Source organism: Serpula lacrymans (genome assembly GCF_000218685.1).
Source record: "Serpula lacrymans var. lacrymans S7.9 unplaced genomic scaffold SERLAscaffold_1, whole genome shotgun sequence".
Taxonomy (NCBI): Eukaryota; Fungi; Basidiomycota; class Agaricomycetes; order Boletales; family Serpulaceae; genus Serpula; species Serpula lacrymans.
The window spans coordinates 4,917,342-4,933,767 of NW_006763290.1; the positions used below are offsets into that span (position 1 = coordinate 4,917,342).

Here is a 16,426-nt window from a genome sequence, read left to right on the forward strand (position 1 = left end):
ACCGACGCATGTATGGCAGCATCATTATCGTAGTTTCTGGTGTTGACCTGGAAAGATGCATTGGTAAATCCTGCGCTTTCACCTCGTATTTGAAAAGGATTTTCGTCGTTATCACTCTAAGATTCTGGTCAGCGTTCTAGCGTCTTAATAAGTCTGCCCTGGTCGAGCGGGACTAAATTAGCAGGCATACTTACCGTGACCTTTGGCAAGTGATGAACAGCTGATGTGACCTCTGCTCTGTGCGAGGGCCTGGAAGGTGAGCTCTGGGATAGTTTTGCATTGATATTATCGAAAGCATTGATATCATCCGCGCTTAAGTCTCCGATTTGATCGTCATAAGTGGGGGATGATAGACGCTGCCTCTTCTGAGCTGGAGAAGGAGATTCCGAAGCACGATAAGGCATTAGAAGTGCAATTTCTCTTTTTTATTCTAGGAACAATCATATCAATGGTTCAGATACAGAGACAGATACGACTTACATTATAACACGCACACACGCGTTTTGGATGATGGTGGTTCTCTTCAACGACGCGTCTTCGACGCGATTATGGATTGGCGCCTACTGTGGCGCGTATCACGTGACACTTATATTATGTAATCGTAAGGATTCTGTCCCATTTCACGGTGTTGTGGTAACATCGATGTACTGGCACACAGCAGACTCTCTCGTGCACTAGCTCACTCCACTTTGGATTTGCGCCTTGCACGCAAAATCTCTCTCCTGTGGGACAAATACTTGTATGGACGTCGATATATGCTCTTGGAGGAACAGCACTGTGGGCAAAACTATCTGCGTAGGGTTATAACAAATGATCTCACCCTCCACGGATCAAACTACCGATTGTACAGGAGCCTCGCTGGGGATTGTCTTCGATTGATTTCTCAAGCTTCTTATAACCTCTATCCGTCGATTGGACGATCTCGCGGTTGTTTTCCCGGGTCTCTCCTTCATATACCTTCATTCACTTTCTATATATCTCACTACGCTATTAACGATGTAATAGCCGTTTGAATGAGCTATTGAGCCTTTGACAATGACATATTAGAGTTTGCAAGTGTGTCTGTTCATGGCTGTCGAGGCTCGCGCCGGCTGCAGTAAATGAGTGCTATACCATCCATAACGTTACCTCAGCAAACCAGTGTTAAAAGTCCTCATTCCTGCGTATTGACCTGCTTGGGTGAAAGAAGTCCACATAAAAATTGCATTGGGCCGCGCGCTGGCATTGTGTACCCGTGCAGTACGCAAACAAAAGCCTTTTAACTCTCTCCACGCCTCTGAAACATTGGATCATTCAGAATCTGCATTCCTTGCATTCCTTGCATCTCCTGCATCCCTTTCAGGTCACCCACATCCACTCGTGCGACTTCCAGAAATCCCGCAAACATGAATGGTGCAAATTCCAATATACAGAACTCGTCTGTACGAGTTGCAAAACCACCTCCGACTGGTCCTGCCCCTCCTGCCCCTACCATTGCTCCTCCAGTTCCACCACATAATGCACATAGCGCACACCAACCGCCAGTAAACCGACCACCTACACATAACAATACATCTACTCCAGTCAACGGCACCCATTCCCATGTCCAGAAAGGAAAGAAGAAGAATGAACCACCCGTCGATCCTGCCGCCATGTATGAGAGTCTCAAGAGTAGGATTGCAGCCCTGGAGGAAGAGGAGGTCCTAGAAGAGGAGGAGGAGCGAAAGTTTGGTGTGTGTGATCTGGGTGATTGGCTTTGTGGAGCAACATTCATGCCTCTTTCTAGCTGAGGAAGCCGTCAAGTCTGTCAAGGGCATGGAGGAGAACGCCGTTCACGCGAAGTACATCGAGCTTGTGAGTCGATCACACGAGGCAATGGTTAATTGTCGGGTGGCCGCTGACCAGCTACCTCGTACCCGTAGTTCGCAGAATTGAAGCGGTTAGAACGAGATCATGCTAAAGAGAAACAGAAACTGGTTAAAGACAAGGATGCAGGTCTGTGCTACGTGTGGTTTAGCTTGCACTCTCGCACTTCCCTCACCTATCCTTAAACTTCCCTATAGCTAAAAGTCAATTGACGAAAGCAAACCAGACTAAGACAAAGATGGAAAATCTGGCCCGCGAACTACAGAAGGTAAAATTAGCTGTTTTGAACAGTGATCTGTCACTGAATTTCTCTCTCTAGGATAACAAAAGGCTGAGAGTGCGCAGATATCCATAACCAACACTTATAATGTGTCGCTTATCTTAAGTTCAGGAAGATAGCAAGCGACTGGCCCGGTGTGTGGAGGATGCGCAAGACGAGGTACTTATTAGAGGCTGTTTCTTCTTCTGGAGTCTTCGGTGATGCAATGTTGCGCATAGATTTTACAGATGAAAAATGATCTCGCCAAGCGAGCGGATAAGGCGAAATTACAAGACATCAAATATCGCGAGATGCCAGACATAGTGGTAAAGGTAGTTTGCAGATATCGAGCTGAGCTTTTCTTCAAGATTTCGAGGAAAACAAAGTTTTCCCGGTTATTCAATGCTTGGACCGACAGAATGGAGAGCACGGGTGGGAAGAAGAGTGAGGGGAAGAGTGGGTCTGGTGTAAATGCACAGATGAATGGGTCTGCCAAATCCGATGCAGCAAGCACGCAAACTACTGGACCGTTGGTCTCATCATCCATGCAATTCGTCTTTACGCATAATGGAAAGACGGTGGATTCTGATCAGACACCAGAGGAAGCAGGAATGGAAGATGGAGATGAGATTCTTGCTGTCGAGTTGATGGATTTGACTGAAGGTCCCGGAACAGAAGACTGGGTCAGTATAGCGTCCCCCTGGAGACATGTGAAGTTGACGATCCTAACGAACGATTTGTTACAGGATGAGTTGTCTGAACCGCGACGCCAGAAGTTGAGGAAGAACTGGACAGACAGTCCGCTTGAGTAAGTTATGACCGTTGCTACACATACCTCATTAACATGTCGTTCAGGGCCAGGCGGACATTGGAAGACATCTTTGACGGCGTGTATGTTTTCCGATACGAGTCGTTATCAGATACTAACCCTTTGCCCAGTGTACGAGAGCGTCTAAAGGAAGTGCTCCGACAGTACGAGCTTCGTGAACGACATTTTGAATGCGTCATCCGTTCTAAAGAATTGGAAGTGTTACTCTCTCGAGCTAGGGCTGCAGAACAAAAACAGCTAGCCGAGGGGGAGAAGACACGCGCTGATAAAGCTGAAGGCGAGGTAACATCAAGCTGCTCCTCTATTATCTCACGATGCTGAACATTTACAATCCCTTTCTATTCGTCGCAGAACCATCATCTTCGGAAAGAGCTAGAAGACGCGCAAAATGGACAAACTATGCTTATCGATAAGCTTATTACCTGCTGTAAAGAGGTGCGTGCAAAGAGACTCATGTTTTACGCGTTTTTGATGGACTTTGCCCTGATATGCACTTGAAGCCAAATGCAGAACGTACGCAACGCCTATTTGCCTCTTTGCGGGAAGAACTTGAGAAGAAGGGTACTAAACTGGCCGATGGTCCTGTGGGCGGTTGACACCGTTTCACACTATACCCCCACTGGATTAGATACTTGAACTGGAGGCTATCCTTGTGAAATGGATGCGAAGTACAAAATGCCACGTTCAAAAGAGAGAGACAAAAACAAAAGAAAATTAACATCGTCCCAGGTACTGTGCAAATGAGAGTAGAGTCCAACTAATACTAGTAATGTCCGATCCGAGTCCAGAAACTAATGCTACAATCCTAAAGTAAAGTGTCCAATTCTTCCAAACTCTGCACATGCCCAGACTTGGTAAATGTCTTGCCTTTTACCAGCTCCAAGCCTTCGCCCGAATAGCTGAGGGATGGCGAAATCTCAATCTGTACACCATCTTCGACACGAGCACCAGCGGCCTCCAAAAAGCGACGGTGCTGAGCGAGTAAATCGCGGCGGCTGGTTCCTGGATCGTCCGACCCAGTCCCGGGAGCGTTTTTGAGTGGACTAAATTCCTCATTTCGTGCAACCTCCAACACGGCAAATCGTTGAGTGTATGGGAACACATCGAAGACGAACATCTCTAACTTCATTCCGTTTGGCTTGCTAGGCTTAACAAACTCTCCGGTCTCCAAGTCAACGAAAGGAATCTTTTTGCGAGCGATGTGGAACGCGAGATCTTCTTCAAAAGACTCGACGGAGTTTAGGTAGCTGGTGGTGTAGAAGTGGTTGGCAATATTGGCAGCTCCGAATGCTAACTCGTTGTTGTCGCTACGCATATTCGCTTGCTCCTGGGAGATCTCCGAATATTCCACGACACTGAACTTGTCGCCTCTGCGAGCAACAACACCCACTGATTCTGAGGGAGAAGCTTTAGGTACAACCTTAGCCGCGCAGTCTGCTTGTTTGTTGATACAGTATCCAAGGAACACTGGATCTGCGACTTTGACGAGACAGTTATCAACGCAATATGCGTGAACGTATAGGACTTTGCGTTTCTTCAAGTCAGAAAGCACAGAATGCGACTTGTCTTCCTGCGAGAGAGGAGCACGAGTGGCAGCGTAAAGGCCACCGTTACCGTCAGGGGCAACGGCTATGTGAGACGGACTGTCAAGCACGATTTTCCCTTCCGTAGTTAAGCATGGCAGAGTTCCTAGAAATCAATTGATCGTTCAGATACTAATATTGATATATGATGTGAAATGGAATAACCTTGTTCGAAGAAAATGACATTTTTAGCGTCCAATCCGAAGAATTTGTTTTTCGTGAAGTAGTCCTCTGTTTCGCGGCGAGTCGGGCCACTTGTCATAACATACCATGGGATGATGACAGAGCCAGCTGCTTTATTGCACTCCTTCTCAGCTACAGCCTGCAGACGAGCAATACGCTCAGCCTGGTACTGAAACAGAGACTTGTGGGAAGGGAGGCCTATGTCATAGCAACCTTTGGGTGCCGTACTTCCCAACCTCGTTCCCTGACCGCCCGCCATCAACAGAACTCCAACCTCACCACTAGCAACAGCCTGGAGACCCCTACTTCGCCATTCCTTCTCTTTGGCTGGATCACTAACGACAGACTCACACGCTCCAGCGGGTAGAGGTTCGATGGGGTCTGCCTTATGATTTGGGTCTGCGGCTTCTTTCTCTGAGGTGACTGCCTTCTTGAATATGCGGTTTACGCGCTCAACATCGATTGTTTCAAGCTGGCGGGTAAGAGCTTTGCGTTCGGAGTCTGAGAGGTCTGGCCAAAAAGTGAAGAGGTGGCCTTGGCCTGCAATCTGGTATTTCTGGCGGATATTATCAATGGCCATGGGGACCTGTATAACGTATGATTTGTGAAGAAAGAAACAAGAGATGGGGAGCGAGAGAAAGAGGAGGATGAGGAAAGGATGTTGTGAGGGTGAAGTGGACGCGAACTATTTATTGCAATAGGCAATAGGCATTTCTGAACCGGCAAGAGCCGAGCCCTTACTGCCTTGGGTCGCCATCCCCATAGCCCTGCTATTTACGAACATAGCCTCACATACGGTGTGTTTAGCCCTCTTGCTCAGAAAGCTCTTCTTGCTACAGGCACAATGTCATTATCGTGGTCGTGGCTTCGGTTATCCAACGTAACACTGCAGGACGACAGTGGCATTGCTGCAGTCCTTTTGAGCGGCCTTCCAATGGACAACGCTCACCGTGACGTTTCGAGTGTCAAAATTTAATCGCCACCATCAGCGATGAGTTATGATGTGACCCGGCTTTTGAGGTAAAAAGGATCAGCTGCAGGCTTGTTAGACCCATCGGTGCGCAAAGAAGTAGGTCCCATTACTCGTTTGATAATAACAATATGTGGCTGGCCGCATCACGAGTCAATGGGTTGTACGCTATACACTGAAATTATATTCAATCCAAGTTTGTCGCGGTACTGTTCTTTAACTGCGGGTGGGGTAATTTTGTACCTTGTCTTTTGGGATATAAGATACTGCGTCCAGTTGATTTCGCATCTTAGTTTACCCTAGAAAGGCAATTTATTTTTCAAGTTGGAGCCACTTACTACTTATTCTACTACATTCTGACAATCTTCATCCAGCTATACTTAGCTTACTAACTATAACGATCACTTGGACAGGAAGGTACTGAAGGTACGTCTGCAACACGAGTTCCAAGTCTCCTTTACCTGATTTAACCCAAGGTTGGTCAGGAGAAATGGCATTACTGCAAGTCGGATGCTCAACACGTGAAGGTGCAGCACCGTAACATCGCATGAACCCTGAAAAAAAAAACCTGCTATATTGAAATATTGGTCTTCTTCGGCACAAGTTCTAGTCCAAAGCGTTCCATTTTTGACGGACCCGAGTCTCAGACTCGCTTAAAAGGATGACACTCGGGTTCAGCTCTACTCCTCGTTCCCCCTGGAGGACAATTAATACCATTCTCTCGCCATGCCATTCCTTCGTCACGTCGCATTTGCGCTCCTCGGTCTTTCTCTCGCTCCTTCAGCTCTCTCCTTTAGCCCTGGTTTTCCATATGGGTCCCAGAAAGTGCGCGGAGTCAACCTCGGTGGTTGGCTCGTTCTCGAGGTATGCGACAACTTACCCTTTAAACATGCTTGTCTGACGTTCTGCAGCCTTGGATCACTCCTAGTCTTTTTGATAACACAGGAAATTCAGCAATCGTGGACGAGTGGACTTTTGGCCAACATCAGAATCGTGTGGTAGCTGAAGCCACTCTTCAAACCCATTGGAACACATGGATTACCGAGAGTGACTTTGCCAATATTGCTGCAGCTGGGTAATTATATCACTCTGGAATGTTATTTGTGTCTGATCATTTCCGTCGTAGGCTCAATCATGTACGACTGCCCATCGGCTACTGGGCATTCGAGGTTGGCCCCGGAGAGCCATATATCCAAGGGCAGCTTCCCTATCTGCAAAAGGCAGTAACTTGGGCTGGCAATCATGGACTGAAACTCATAATTGATCTGCATGGTGCACCTGGAAGCCAGAACGGGTATGTGATAATGTCGTCATGTCTGGGCAGCCACACCTCATTTGAAACGTATGTACAGCTTTGACAACTCCGGGCAAAGGATGTCGTTTCCGCACTGGCAGTCTAACCAGACTAATATTGATCGAACCAACGCTGTCATGAAAACTATTGCGACTATGTTCACAAGTAATCCGAACGTTATCCCTATTATTGCTCCTCTGAACGAGTTGAGTTGCATATGTTTTTGACGAAAAATGTTAACCTAATGAATTTGGATAGGCCTGCAGGATTTGATGGTGCAGCTGTACTGAACGCCACACGTGACTATTGGGGTAGCTCATATCAGAGTATTAGGTACCGATCTTTGTCCACATCGTCCTCATGTTCTCCTCTGATACTCTCTAGATATCCTCATGGACAGTCACAGTCACCAAGTAACATTGTCGAGTTGATCCATGATGCTTTCCAACCTCCTAGCTATTGGAAAGGCTTCGAGGTAGCGCCCAACTTTCAAGGAGTAGCTATGGACACTCACATTTATCAAGTTTTCTCTGATTCTGTTCGTCAATTCTACTATTCATTCACGTTACGGCCTGATGATTTGTTATTTTTAGGAAGTCGCAATGAGCTATCAGCAACACATTAAAACGGCGTGTCAAACTCAGTCAACCCTGTCTAGCTACGACCTGTGGATTATTGTTGGCGAGTGGGCCAGTGCCCCAACTGACTGTGCAAAATATTTGAACGGACGTGGTGTTGGCGCGCGCTACGATGGCTCGTACTCCGGCTCCACCAAAGTGGGTAGTTGTTCTGGGATGACTGGAAGCGCGTCATCATTCAGTTCAAGCTACAAAACTTTCTTGGGGCAGTTCTGGGAAGCGCAAGTGATATCGTACGAAAAGAGTGGCGATGGATGGATCCAGTGGACGTGGAAGGCTGAGAACGCTGATGATTGGTCCTACGAGGCCGGCTTAGCAAATGGCTGGATCCCGAAAGATCCAACGAAACTGCAATACCCCAACATATGCAACTAGGCGGTGGATATTGTCCGTGCATAATAGAAACGGGATCCAACTACGAACACTACTAGCTGATTATCATCACTGCCTAACTGGTCTCTCTGATCAGCTATACAAATAATTAATTTTTGTACCATAATGCCAAGTTGTACATAGCATGGCTTGCAACACAGTAATCCATCAGTTGAGCTAAAATAGACAGGTTGGGTATCAACAAAGGTCAGCGTCTGATCTGATCTAATTGTCGCGGTGGCAATTATTGAGCGCTTCTAGGCTGGTACCGTGACCAGAAATGCACCCGTCCGACTGCGACTGTGCCGCCCCAAACGATGCGGACGACGCTACGCGTTGGACAGAGAAGTATTGAAAGTTTACATTTGGATATTATTGCGGTGCGTTTGTTGATATGAATGGGGGTCTTCGTGAGGTATTAATGGTCCATATTTAGACTTTTCAGGCTGGATGAGAGCAGTGACAGAGTCATCGCCCCTTTTCGGATAGGGCACCATTGCCAGCATCAGATATGATACGTTCTATTCGAGAATTGAGTAATTGTGCGGAGCCCGTTGAATGTATGATGCAATCATGCGGTACAAGATGGTGTAATGGCAGTAACGATTCAGATGGATAGTGGAAAGGAGGATTGATTCAGTGGCGCCTTTGCGTACTGGACCAGTGTCGCGGCCGAATAGTATGGAACACAGACAGTTGATTCCATTCTGGTTTGAGCCTTGCTATTGTGCCGACCTGGCACTGGGCCTGTTCCATGTCACCCAGTACGTCCCCTTTACACGTGAGGGTCTTGCCGTAAAAACATGTTCCACTAGATTACCGCAAAAATAGAAAGACCCAGTTACGATGTCTTACAGAATCGCAGGATGCTCCGTCCTTACAGGGATCCCTGGGCTTACTTTCCGCCGCGAACACGTGAGGGTGAGCTGCCAGGGGACCAGATCATGAAAAACACCCTTTCGATACCAATTATACACCATCTCCATCAGGCGTTCTAGATGGTATGCATTCATATAAATTCTGCCCTCATCGCATCATCCTGCCCTTCACATTACCGTGATGTCTTTCTGCTCTTTTCTTGCCACTGCACTCCTTGGCCTGTCTCTTACTCAATCAGCTCTTTCCATATCGCCTGGTTTTCCTTATGGGTCTCAGAAAGTGCGTGGAGTCAACCTGGGCGGATGGCTTGTCCTCGAGGTAAGACAATGTATTTCCTTGTGTTCATCGCCGCGTCACTGACTCGCATTCCACAGCCGTGGATCACTCCTAGTATATTCGACAACACAGGGAACTCTGCTATCGTCGATGAATGGACGTTCGGGCAGCTCCAGGATAGCAACACGGCCACCAGTGTGCTTCAGAGCCACTGGAACACATGGATCACGGAGTCTGACTTTGCAGCCATCGCTAATGCTGGGTACTCTACGTCCCTGTTTCACCCCTAACCTATCTTTTCTCATGCATATGTCTATTTTTGATACCAGGTTAAACCACGTACGTTTACCTATAGGGTATTGGGCTTTTGAAGTTGGGCCTGGAGAACCATACATACAAGGCCAACTTCCCTACTTGCAGAAGGCGGTTACGTGGGCCGGCAATTACGGTTTGAAGGTCATAGTTGATCTTCATGGCGCTCCTGGAAGCCAAAACGGGTATGTTACTGTACCTTGACCGTACCTATTCACGCTGAACGTCTTACAGATATGATAACTCCGGGCATCGAATCAGTTTCCCTGAATGGCAGTCTAACCAGACCAATGTTGATAGAACGGACGCCATCATCAAGACCATTGCTTCCATGTTTGACGGTCAAACAAACGTTGTACCAATCATCGCTCCTTTGAATGAGTGAGCATTCCATCAGGTGTTAGTTCACGCACTCTCTTAACGGACGAACAGGCCAGCGGGATATGACGGTGAACAGATGCTTGAAGTTGTTACTCAGTATTGGTATGACTCGTACGGTAACATCAGGTATTGACACACCTAAGCATCCTGATGTTTATAGCTGACTATATTCCTCATGGCTCAGGTATCCCTATGGAACATCGCAGGAAAGCAACACAGTCGTACTTCTCCATGATGCTTTCCAACCGTTGAGCTATTGGGACGGCTTTCAGACCCCTCCTAACTACCAAGGAGTAGCCATGGACACTCATATCTACCAGGTTTTCTCCGATTCAGTAAGCTCCTTCTCCTTCACTTGCAAACGATTATCTCATTATCCAATAGGATGTTGCAATGAGCTATCAGGACCATATCAACACTGCATGCGCAACGCAATCATCTCTTTCCAGTTTTGATTTGTGGACCATTGTCGGCGAATGGACACCTGCCGCAACTGATTGTGCGACCTATCTTAACGGACGCGGCATCGGAGCGCGTTACGATGGTTCCTATCCAGGTTCAACCTACGTCGGCAGCTGTAGCGGTTTGACCGGTTCTGCATCGTCGTTCAGTTCGACCTATAAGACGTTCTTGAGACAATTTTGGGAAGCACAAGTGATCTCATATGAGAAGGGCGCTGGCTGGCTTCAGTGGTTATGGAAGGCAGAGAACGCTGACGAATGGTCCTACCAGGCTGGCCTCGCCAATGGCTGGATCCCTCAGGACCCCACTGCACTGATGTACCCCAGCATATGTGGGTAGAATAGATAGCCTATCTTTTTCCTTTGTTCATTATTGGGTGGTACCCCTTGGAGGGTAGGAAAGGCGGTGTACTTCCCTCGTTTATACCCGGTTTATACCCTGTCGGTTTAATAATCTATATATATATTATGATTCGGATATAGTTCACTGTTGGCCGATAAGCATATGAAATGTGTAAGGAATCCAGAAGGCTGGCTGTACGATACACGAATAAGTGTCCTCAAGCTCCTCCAGCTACACCGTACTTGCGAAGCACGCTCTTCCAGTCACCGATGTCTCCACGGCCCATAGTGACGATAGATGCCTTATTGGCAGATTCTGGACCAAACAAGCGGTTTGCAACGCGACGCACCGATTCGGGGGTCACCTGGTCGATGGCTGCAGTCATATCCGTAATGGGAATCTTGCGACCATGCACTAGGATCTGAGATAGAAGAACGTAAGATGCAGGGTCCTCCTCCTAGACAGCATCGGTAATGACTTACTTGTCGACCGAGGTCCTCAACTTCCACGGCCCTGCTCTCTAGTGCCATCATCAAACTAGATTTTAGCTGGTTCTTCGCCCGCTCCAACTCAGCTTTCGGCACTGGCTGGTAGATCAGCAAACTAAGTTGGTGGATGAGGTGAGGAAGGATCTGCGCAGGGGTGTTGCCACGTTGTCCTGGAGCGTTAGGGACGAAAGACGCAAAGAGGCCAAATAGTGAGGAGTCGGTGTAAATGTGGTGGAAGGAGGCGCAATGATCAATTTGAGGGAAATGGTTCAGTATGTGAGTGTACAGTCGGGAATACATGCCCTTGCCGGGACCACCTGCCCATGCCAGTGTGAGCAGAGACTTTGATTAAATAGTGTACACTTACCAGCAGAGAAACTGCCTCCTCCGCCTAGAAGGACCTGCATGGTTGCAAGGTCATAGATATCATCATCATGGATACCGACACCCTCATAGCCCACATAAAGCTGGTCAAATTCCAGAGTCGTGCTGGGGATGTGACGGAATCCACCAACATAACGAGAATGATAATCGATAGGTGATGCGGATGGGTCTGACGTAGGATAAAGGTATGATGATGCAGCACGAGTCAGAGACTTGTACAATGATGGAGAGGTGGAAGGAAGAAGGTGAGGAGGGACTGATTGAGAGGGAGTCGTGCGTGCCGAAGGGGGTGCAAGGGGTGGAGAGCATTTTAGTGAGGAGAAATACTTGTCGACCAGTTCGACCAATTGTTCATGCTGCATGCCAGCTCCCGCAAAAACCATGCGCTCAGGCCGATACCAGTCTGTGAGAGTGTCGCGCAAAAGATCGGCATTAATTAGGTCTATGCGTTCCTCGGAACAAAGTAGAGAATTTCCGAGAGCCTTTCCCCCATAAGCTACGTCGTGTAGTATCTCGGGAAGAATCATTTCTGGCTTTCCGTTGATCTCGCGCGTTTCATAACGAGCTGCGTCTCGCTGTACGTCGATTTCTTCTTCAAGAAATGCCGGGTTAAGAACGGTATCGGATATAAGGGATAGAGCTAGAGGTGTCGCCTGGTGGAAGTGAGATGACTGGTACATCATGGACTCCCTGGAAGACGAGCACATAATTTGGCCACCTAGAGCGTCCATGGCCGTCGCCATATCAGCATCGGTGCGAGAGCGTGTAGACTGGGTGAGGATAGAAGATAAAGCACATCAATAACCAAACGAAATGAGGAAACATAGTACGGCTCACCTTGAACGCCATTCTATCTAGGAAATGGCTGACTCCCGACGTTGTCAAGTCCTCATACCTCGAGCCAGCATCGACATACAGTCCTACTGAAGAAAAATGGCCTGGAGTGGACTCGGTCGCAACCCGTATTTTGTTGGGCAGGGTGGTTATCTGCGGCTGCAACACTTGCGAATACTGCCGTCGAGACACACCATGGCTGCGACGAATAAGCGAGGCTGGTGCTTTACGCATGAGGAGTAAAAAGGAAAGCTGCAATTCGTGGCTGCGATGGCAAACCTTCGGGTATAAACCCAAAAATGCTTCCACTATGTGTAAGCATGGCACGCGTCCGCAAGGGCGAAAAAGGCAAAAAGTGAGACACTACCGTGGTTCGAACACGGGACCGCACGATTTGCAATCGTGCGCTCTACCACTGAGCTATAGGGTCTTATGGAAGTGGGTACAATACACTGCACTTATTCCTTGCTGAGAACCCATGTGCACAGTGAGATCAAGTCATTAGTGCTAGAAAAACTATTCAACGTCGCTGCTACCAACGGTCCATTTGGCAAAATCAATAACCTCTACACCCCCTTCCTCCTGGTCCTTTACCAGACCACGGTCGAGAGCCCACTGGTTCAACACTGTCCGCACAGTTTCATTTGCTGAGTCCCCACCATACATCATAAACGGCTGGTCATAGAGAGCCGTTCCGTCTTCACTGCCATTCGACCTGATCGACAGAGTATCAAGCCCAACAATTTGACGAGCAATGGCGCGCTCCAAGCGTTCCAATTCTCGCGTAAATGGCTCCGACGCGAAATGAGTAGATAGATTAGGTGACTTGAGAGCCAGTAATGCAATGGCTCCTATTTTGCCTTGAGGTGCCGAATTCACGGCGCCGTGAACGTACGACGCGAGGCGAAGACCTAGATTCCCTGACTGGTCTGATAGCGGGTTCTGAACCAGTGTTATAGCCCTCCTTAATGACACTTTCTCCCCTACTTTTGCCATGAGATCCCGGATAGAAGTAGACACGGTAGATGAGGAGTGGGCCTGGGAGCCATTTTGAGATATCAATGGTGCGTCGTTTAGGACATCCAGCGGACACGGTATGATCAGATTATCCGAGTCGACGGGTTCTGATATGAAAGCGGCAGTATGGGCGATATCGGCCGCAAGCTGCGAGAAAAGTTCACCCCGACCCACGAAATCCGTTTCGCAGTTGAGCTCGACCATAGCCGCACGCACAGACCCTTTTCCCAATCCTGCCTTGGCCGCGTTTCCAGCTGACAAGACAGAAATACTGACAAGACCCTCACGGGCCACCCTCCCCTCCAATTTAGCCGCTCGTTGAGCACCGGAAGCGACCATATCTGCCTCTAGCCATGCCAGTGCGCCGTTCACGTCGTTGTTGCTGGCAGTAAGGGCTTCCCTTGCCTTTGTGATGGACACTTCGGTAAGTTTTCGGAGCTGTGCAACCAACTGCAAAGTTGGCTTTGGAGAAGACGTGGAGTAGCACCTAAACCTTGTAGAAAGGAAAAATTCTCGTGATTGTCGCAAAGAAGTGGGACGAAACATGTTTATGCCTGCAAACGTTATACTGAATTTCTTTCTGTGCAATTGGTGTCAGTGAAGCGGAAACACGGAAATTTTCTGCGACGCGATCGACAGCACGTGGCTGAATAATTTTTGACTTTCCGGGGAAAAGCTCTTTTGGGTCACGCCCTCCTTTTCCAAACGGACACTCATCCTATGTTTATGTTTTAGATCCAAAGCTATATCCAACATACTTATTCAAAATGAACATTCCCTTTTTTAAGGTCCCTAATCATGTCCCTCAAGACATACTATTAATTCAAGATCTCGTTGATGTTCCACCCCCACCCAGCTCCATTCGAAATGTGTTGCCCGGAGCTACTGAGGAGAATGATGACTCCATCGCTAGTTCAGGTAGCGAGCTTGACAGTGAGGAAGAGGTTGAAGCTGGCCTTGTTGTCCCAGAAGATGATCAAGGCCATCATACACCGTGAGCGAATCGCCTCTCCCTATGTCTCTATCCTCTTACTAACTCTGCCCAGAACTGTCTTATCTGACTCAAGTTCAGACTCTGAGAGTGATTCGGAGCCCGAGCCTTCTTTAAAAATGGAAAGCCCTGATGAAAAGCCCTTGCGAGATAATAATATCACAGTCGATATCGATGACGATGATGAATCCGGGCCAGGAGCGACTTTAGCTTATGTTCAAACAAAAAATGAGGTAGTCGATGCAGACATTTTGATCCCTCCTGTCACGACTATCGGATCTGATGAAATGTTGGAGAAAGTCGGAGAGATTACGAGTATCGTGGGCAATGTCGTCATTGTCAAAGGTGTCGCTTCTGGGCTCATGACAAGAGCCTCTGAGAAAGCTCTAGACGCTGATACTCTTCTGGCATTTGATGATAGAGAGGTGCTAGGCTATGTGAGTACTCTATCGTTTTAACCATTCTGGTGATTTCTGAGGATGCCTGAGCTTTCTAGATCTATGAGACATTCGGTCCTACTTCCCAGCCGTTATACCAAATAAAATTCAACCAAAAGTTTCCGCTGGACCCAGAGAAAGTTCGGGTTGCTCGTGAAGTCTTCCATGTACCACAGCAAAGCAATTTCGTATTTGTCAATCAACTAAAAAAGCTGAAAGGGAGTGATGCTAGTAACATAAACGACGAGGAGCCTGCAGATCATGAATTGGAGTTTTCTGATGATGAACAAGAGGCTGCACATAAGAGCCGCAATAAGAGGTATGTGACACTGGTTACTTAAGTATATAAATGATAACATATCATTGTCCAGGCGTTCGCAGTCTGTTGCATCTTCTAGGGCGTCGACACCTGCACATTCCCGGAAGCGTGAAGAGGAGCTCACGAGTGTCCCTTTCTTTGGAAGCAACCCATACGCTGAACATGGCCCCTACGATATGGATTTCAGTGTCCCCGGTCCATCTCGCCCACCACCTATCCCGTACGATGACCCATACGCGGAGGAATTCAAGGTTGAAGAGTTGAAATACGAAGATGATCCTTCACCTGAGACCTTGCGCAGCATGATTCGCCCGGTCGACCAAGCTCCAGATCGCTCTCATCACGAAACACAAACCAGACCGGTCAGAGGTCGGGGACGTGGGCGAGGCAGAGAAAGGGGCCGTGCCAAACATTCAAATTGGGAGAGTCGTACTCCACGAGAAAACCCAGGACGAACCTGGGGAGGACGTGGGCGTGATTCTCATCGCCGGGGATCAGGCTCATGGAATGAGGGACAAGGAGCTCCTCAAGATTTTATGGCACAATCTTATCAGCCATATGATCCGTACGCGCCTCAGTCGATATCGCCGACATCCCCGGTTGTCGATGGAGCGACAAGCTCCCAATTTGAATCATCTGCTGGTATGGCCGGCGCCGACTACCAATCCATGCACGTTCCTTCATCTGCAGCGTCACCTTGGGCGTTTCCGCCTGAAATGTATGACCAGTCGTATGTCCAGCCGCATATTAATCCTCGGTTTGCATCTGCATTTGGTATGAATTTCAATCATACGGCTCCATCGTGGCGCGGGCCGCCGCAACAAGGACAGTATAATCTGGGATATCAAGCCGCGCAACCTCCTCAGAACTGGTCTGATGAATGGACTGTGCACGGCATAACATCCCACGAACCCCATGGCAGTAATGATTTTCCCACATCTGGAGCATCAGAGCGCCCAGCCCCCGAGGAAGCAAGGCAGGGCACTATGCCTCCCTAGCTTTGTAGGATGATAGGGGGGGAAAGGTTGTTTCTTCGCAAAAGACCCACTAGTATGGGAGGTCGGGACACCTGTGATGCTGAATTTCATCTCATAAATCACAGTGCATGGCAAGTACATTGCTGTATCATTGCTGTGTGGTTTGGCTCTACAACACGTGTAGATCTTTCACTGATTGGCAGCGAACTTCTAATTATTGGAAGCAAGCTTCGTAGACTGACAATAAAAGCTATTCGCCTGAACCTGGGAGGGTTTCAGTAACGTCTGATGCTGGACGCGACCTGATAACACGTGAATAAAAAAAGTAGACTATCTTTGACATAACCGGGGTCG

The 16,426-nt window shown here is 48.1% G+C and overlaps 7 protein-coding genes across 7 annotated transcripts; 4 read left to right on the forward strand and 3 right to left on the reverse strand.

The window, feature by feature from the left end:
- Nucleotides 1-1,385: 1,385 nt before the first annotated feature.
- On the forward strand, nt 1,386-3,529 carry SERLADRAFT_432647 (uncharacterized protein; the record flags this gene model as incomplete). Its single annotated transcript, XM_007312808.1, has 12 exons — nt 1,386-1,710; nt 1,766-1,833; nt 1,902-1,974; nt 2,043-2,113; nt 2,165-2,182; nt 2,237-2,284; nt 2,344-2,787; nt 2,851-2,912; nt 2,960-2,995; nt 3,044-3,215; nt 3,285-3,368; nt 3,434-3,529. 12 exons carry the CDS (start codon nt 1,386-1,388, stop codon nt 3,527-3,529), a joined length of 1,497 nt encoding a protein of 498 aa, XP_007312870.1.
- Nucleotides 3,523-5,379, reverse strand: SERLADRAFT_455460 (uncharacterized protein; the record flags this gene model as incomplete). Its single annotated transcript, XM_007312809.1, has 2 exons — nt 3,523-4,622; nt 4,682-5,379. 2 exons carry the CDS (start codon nt 5,277-5,279, stop codon nt 3,739-3,741), a joined length of 1,482 nt encoding a protein of 493 aa, XP_007312871.1.
- Nucleotides 5,380-6,358: 979 nt separating this feature from the next.
- Nucleotides 6,359-8,188, forward strand: SERLADRAFT_412480 (glycoside hydrolase family 5 protein; the record flags this gene model as incomplete). Its single annotated transcript, XM_007312810.1, has 7 exons — nt 6,359-6,533; nt 6,581-6,744; nt 6,796-6,963; nt 7,022-7,168; nt 7,222-7,296; nt 7,348-7,501; nt 7,557-8,188. 7 exons carry the CDS (start codon nt 6,396-6,398, stop codon nt 7,974-7,976), a joined length of 1,266 nt encoding a protein of 421 aa, XP_007312872.1.
- Nucleotides 8,189-9,021: 833 nt separating this feature from the next.
- SERLADRAFT_455466 (glycoside hydrolase family 5 protein) lies at nt 9,022-10,767 on the forward strand (the record flags this gene model as incomplete). The annotated part of the gene is made up of 8 exons (XM_007312811.1): nt 9,022-9,170; nt 9,227-9,390; nt 9,458-9,625; nt 9,675-9,821; nt 9,873-9,947; nt 10,006-10,156; nt 10,206-10,396; nt 10,421-10,767. The coding sequence occupies 8 exons, from the start codon at nt 9,033-9,035 to the stop codon at nt 10,620-10,622; spliced, it is 1,236 nt and encodes a 411-aa protein (XP_007312873.1).
- Nucleotides 10,723-12,638, reverse strand: SERLADRAFT_455468 (uncharacterized protein; the record flags this gene model as incomplete). Its single annotated transcript, XM_007312812.1, has 4 exons — nt 10,723-11,046; nt 11,108-11,430; nt 11,481-12,267; nt 12,335-12,638. 4 exons carry the CDS (start codon nt 12,563-12,565, stop codon nt 10,843-10,845), a joined length of 1,545 nt encoding a protein of 514 aa, XP_007312874.1.
- Nucleotides 12,639-12,814: 176 nt separating this feature from the next.
- Nucleotides 12,815-13,947, reverse strand: SERLADRAFT_455471 (uncharacterized protein; the record flags this gene model as incomplete). Its single annotated transcript, XM_007312813.1, has 1 exon — nt 12,815-13,947. The coding sequence occupies one exon, from the start codon at nt 13,892-13,894 to the stop codon at nt 12,848-12,850; it is 1,047 nt and encodes a 348-aa protein (XP_007312875.1).
- A 110-nt stretch (nt 13,948-14,057) lies between these two features.
- Nucleotides 14,058-16,314, forward strand: SERLADRAFT_412484 (uncharacterized protein; the record flags this gene model as incomplete). The annotated part of the gene is made up of 4 exons (XM_007312814.1): nt 14,058-14,342; nt 14,395-14,776; nt 14,836-15,095; nt 15,148-16,314. The coding sequence occupies 4 exons, from the start codon at nt 14,116-14,118 to the stop codon at nt 16,091-16,093; spliced, it is 1,815 nt and encodes a 604-aa protein (XP_007312876.1).
- Between the last annotated feature and the right edge of the window lie 112 nt (nt 16,315-16,426).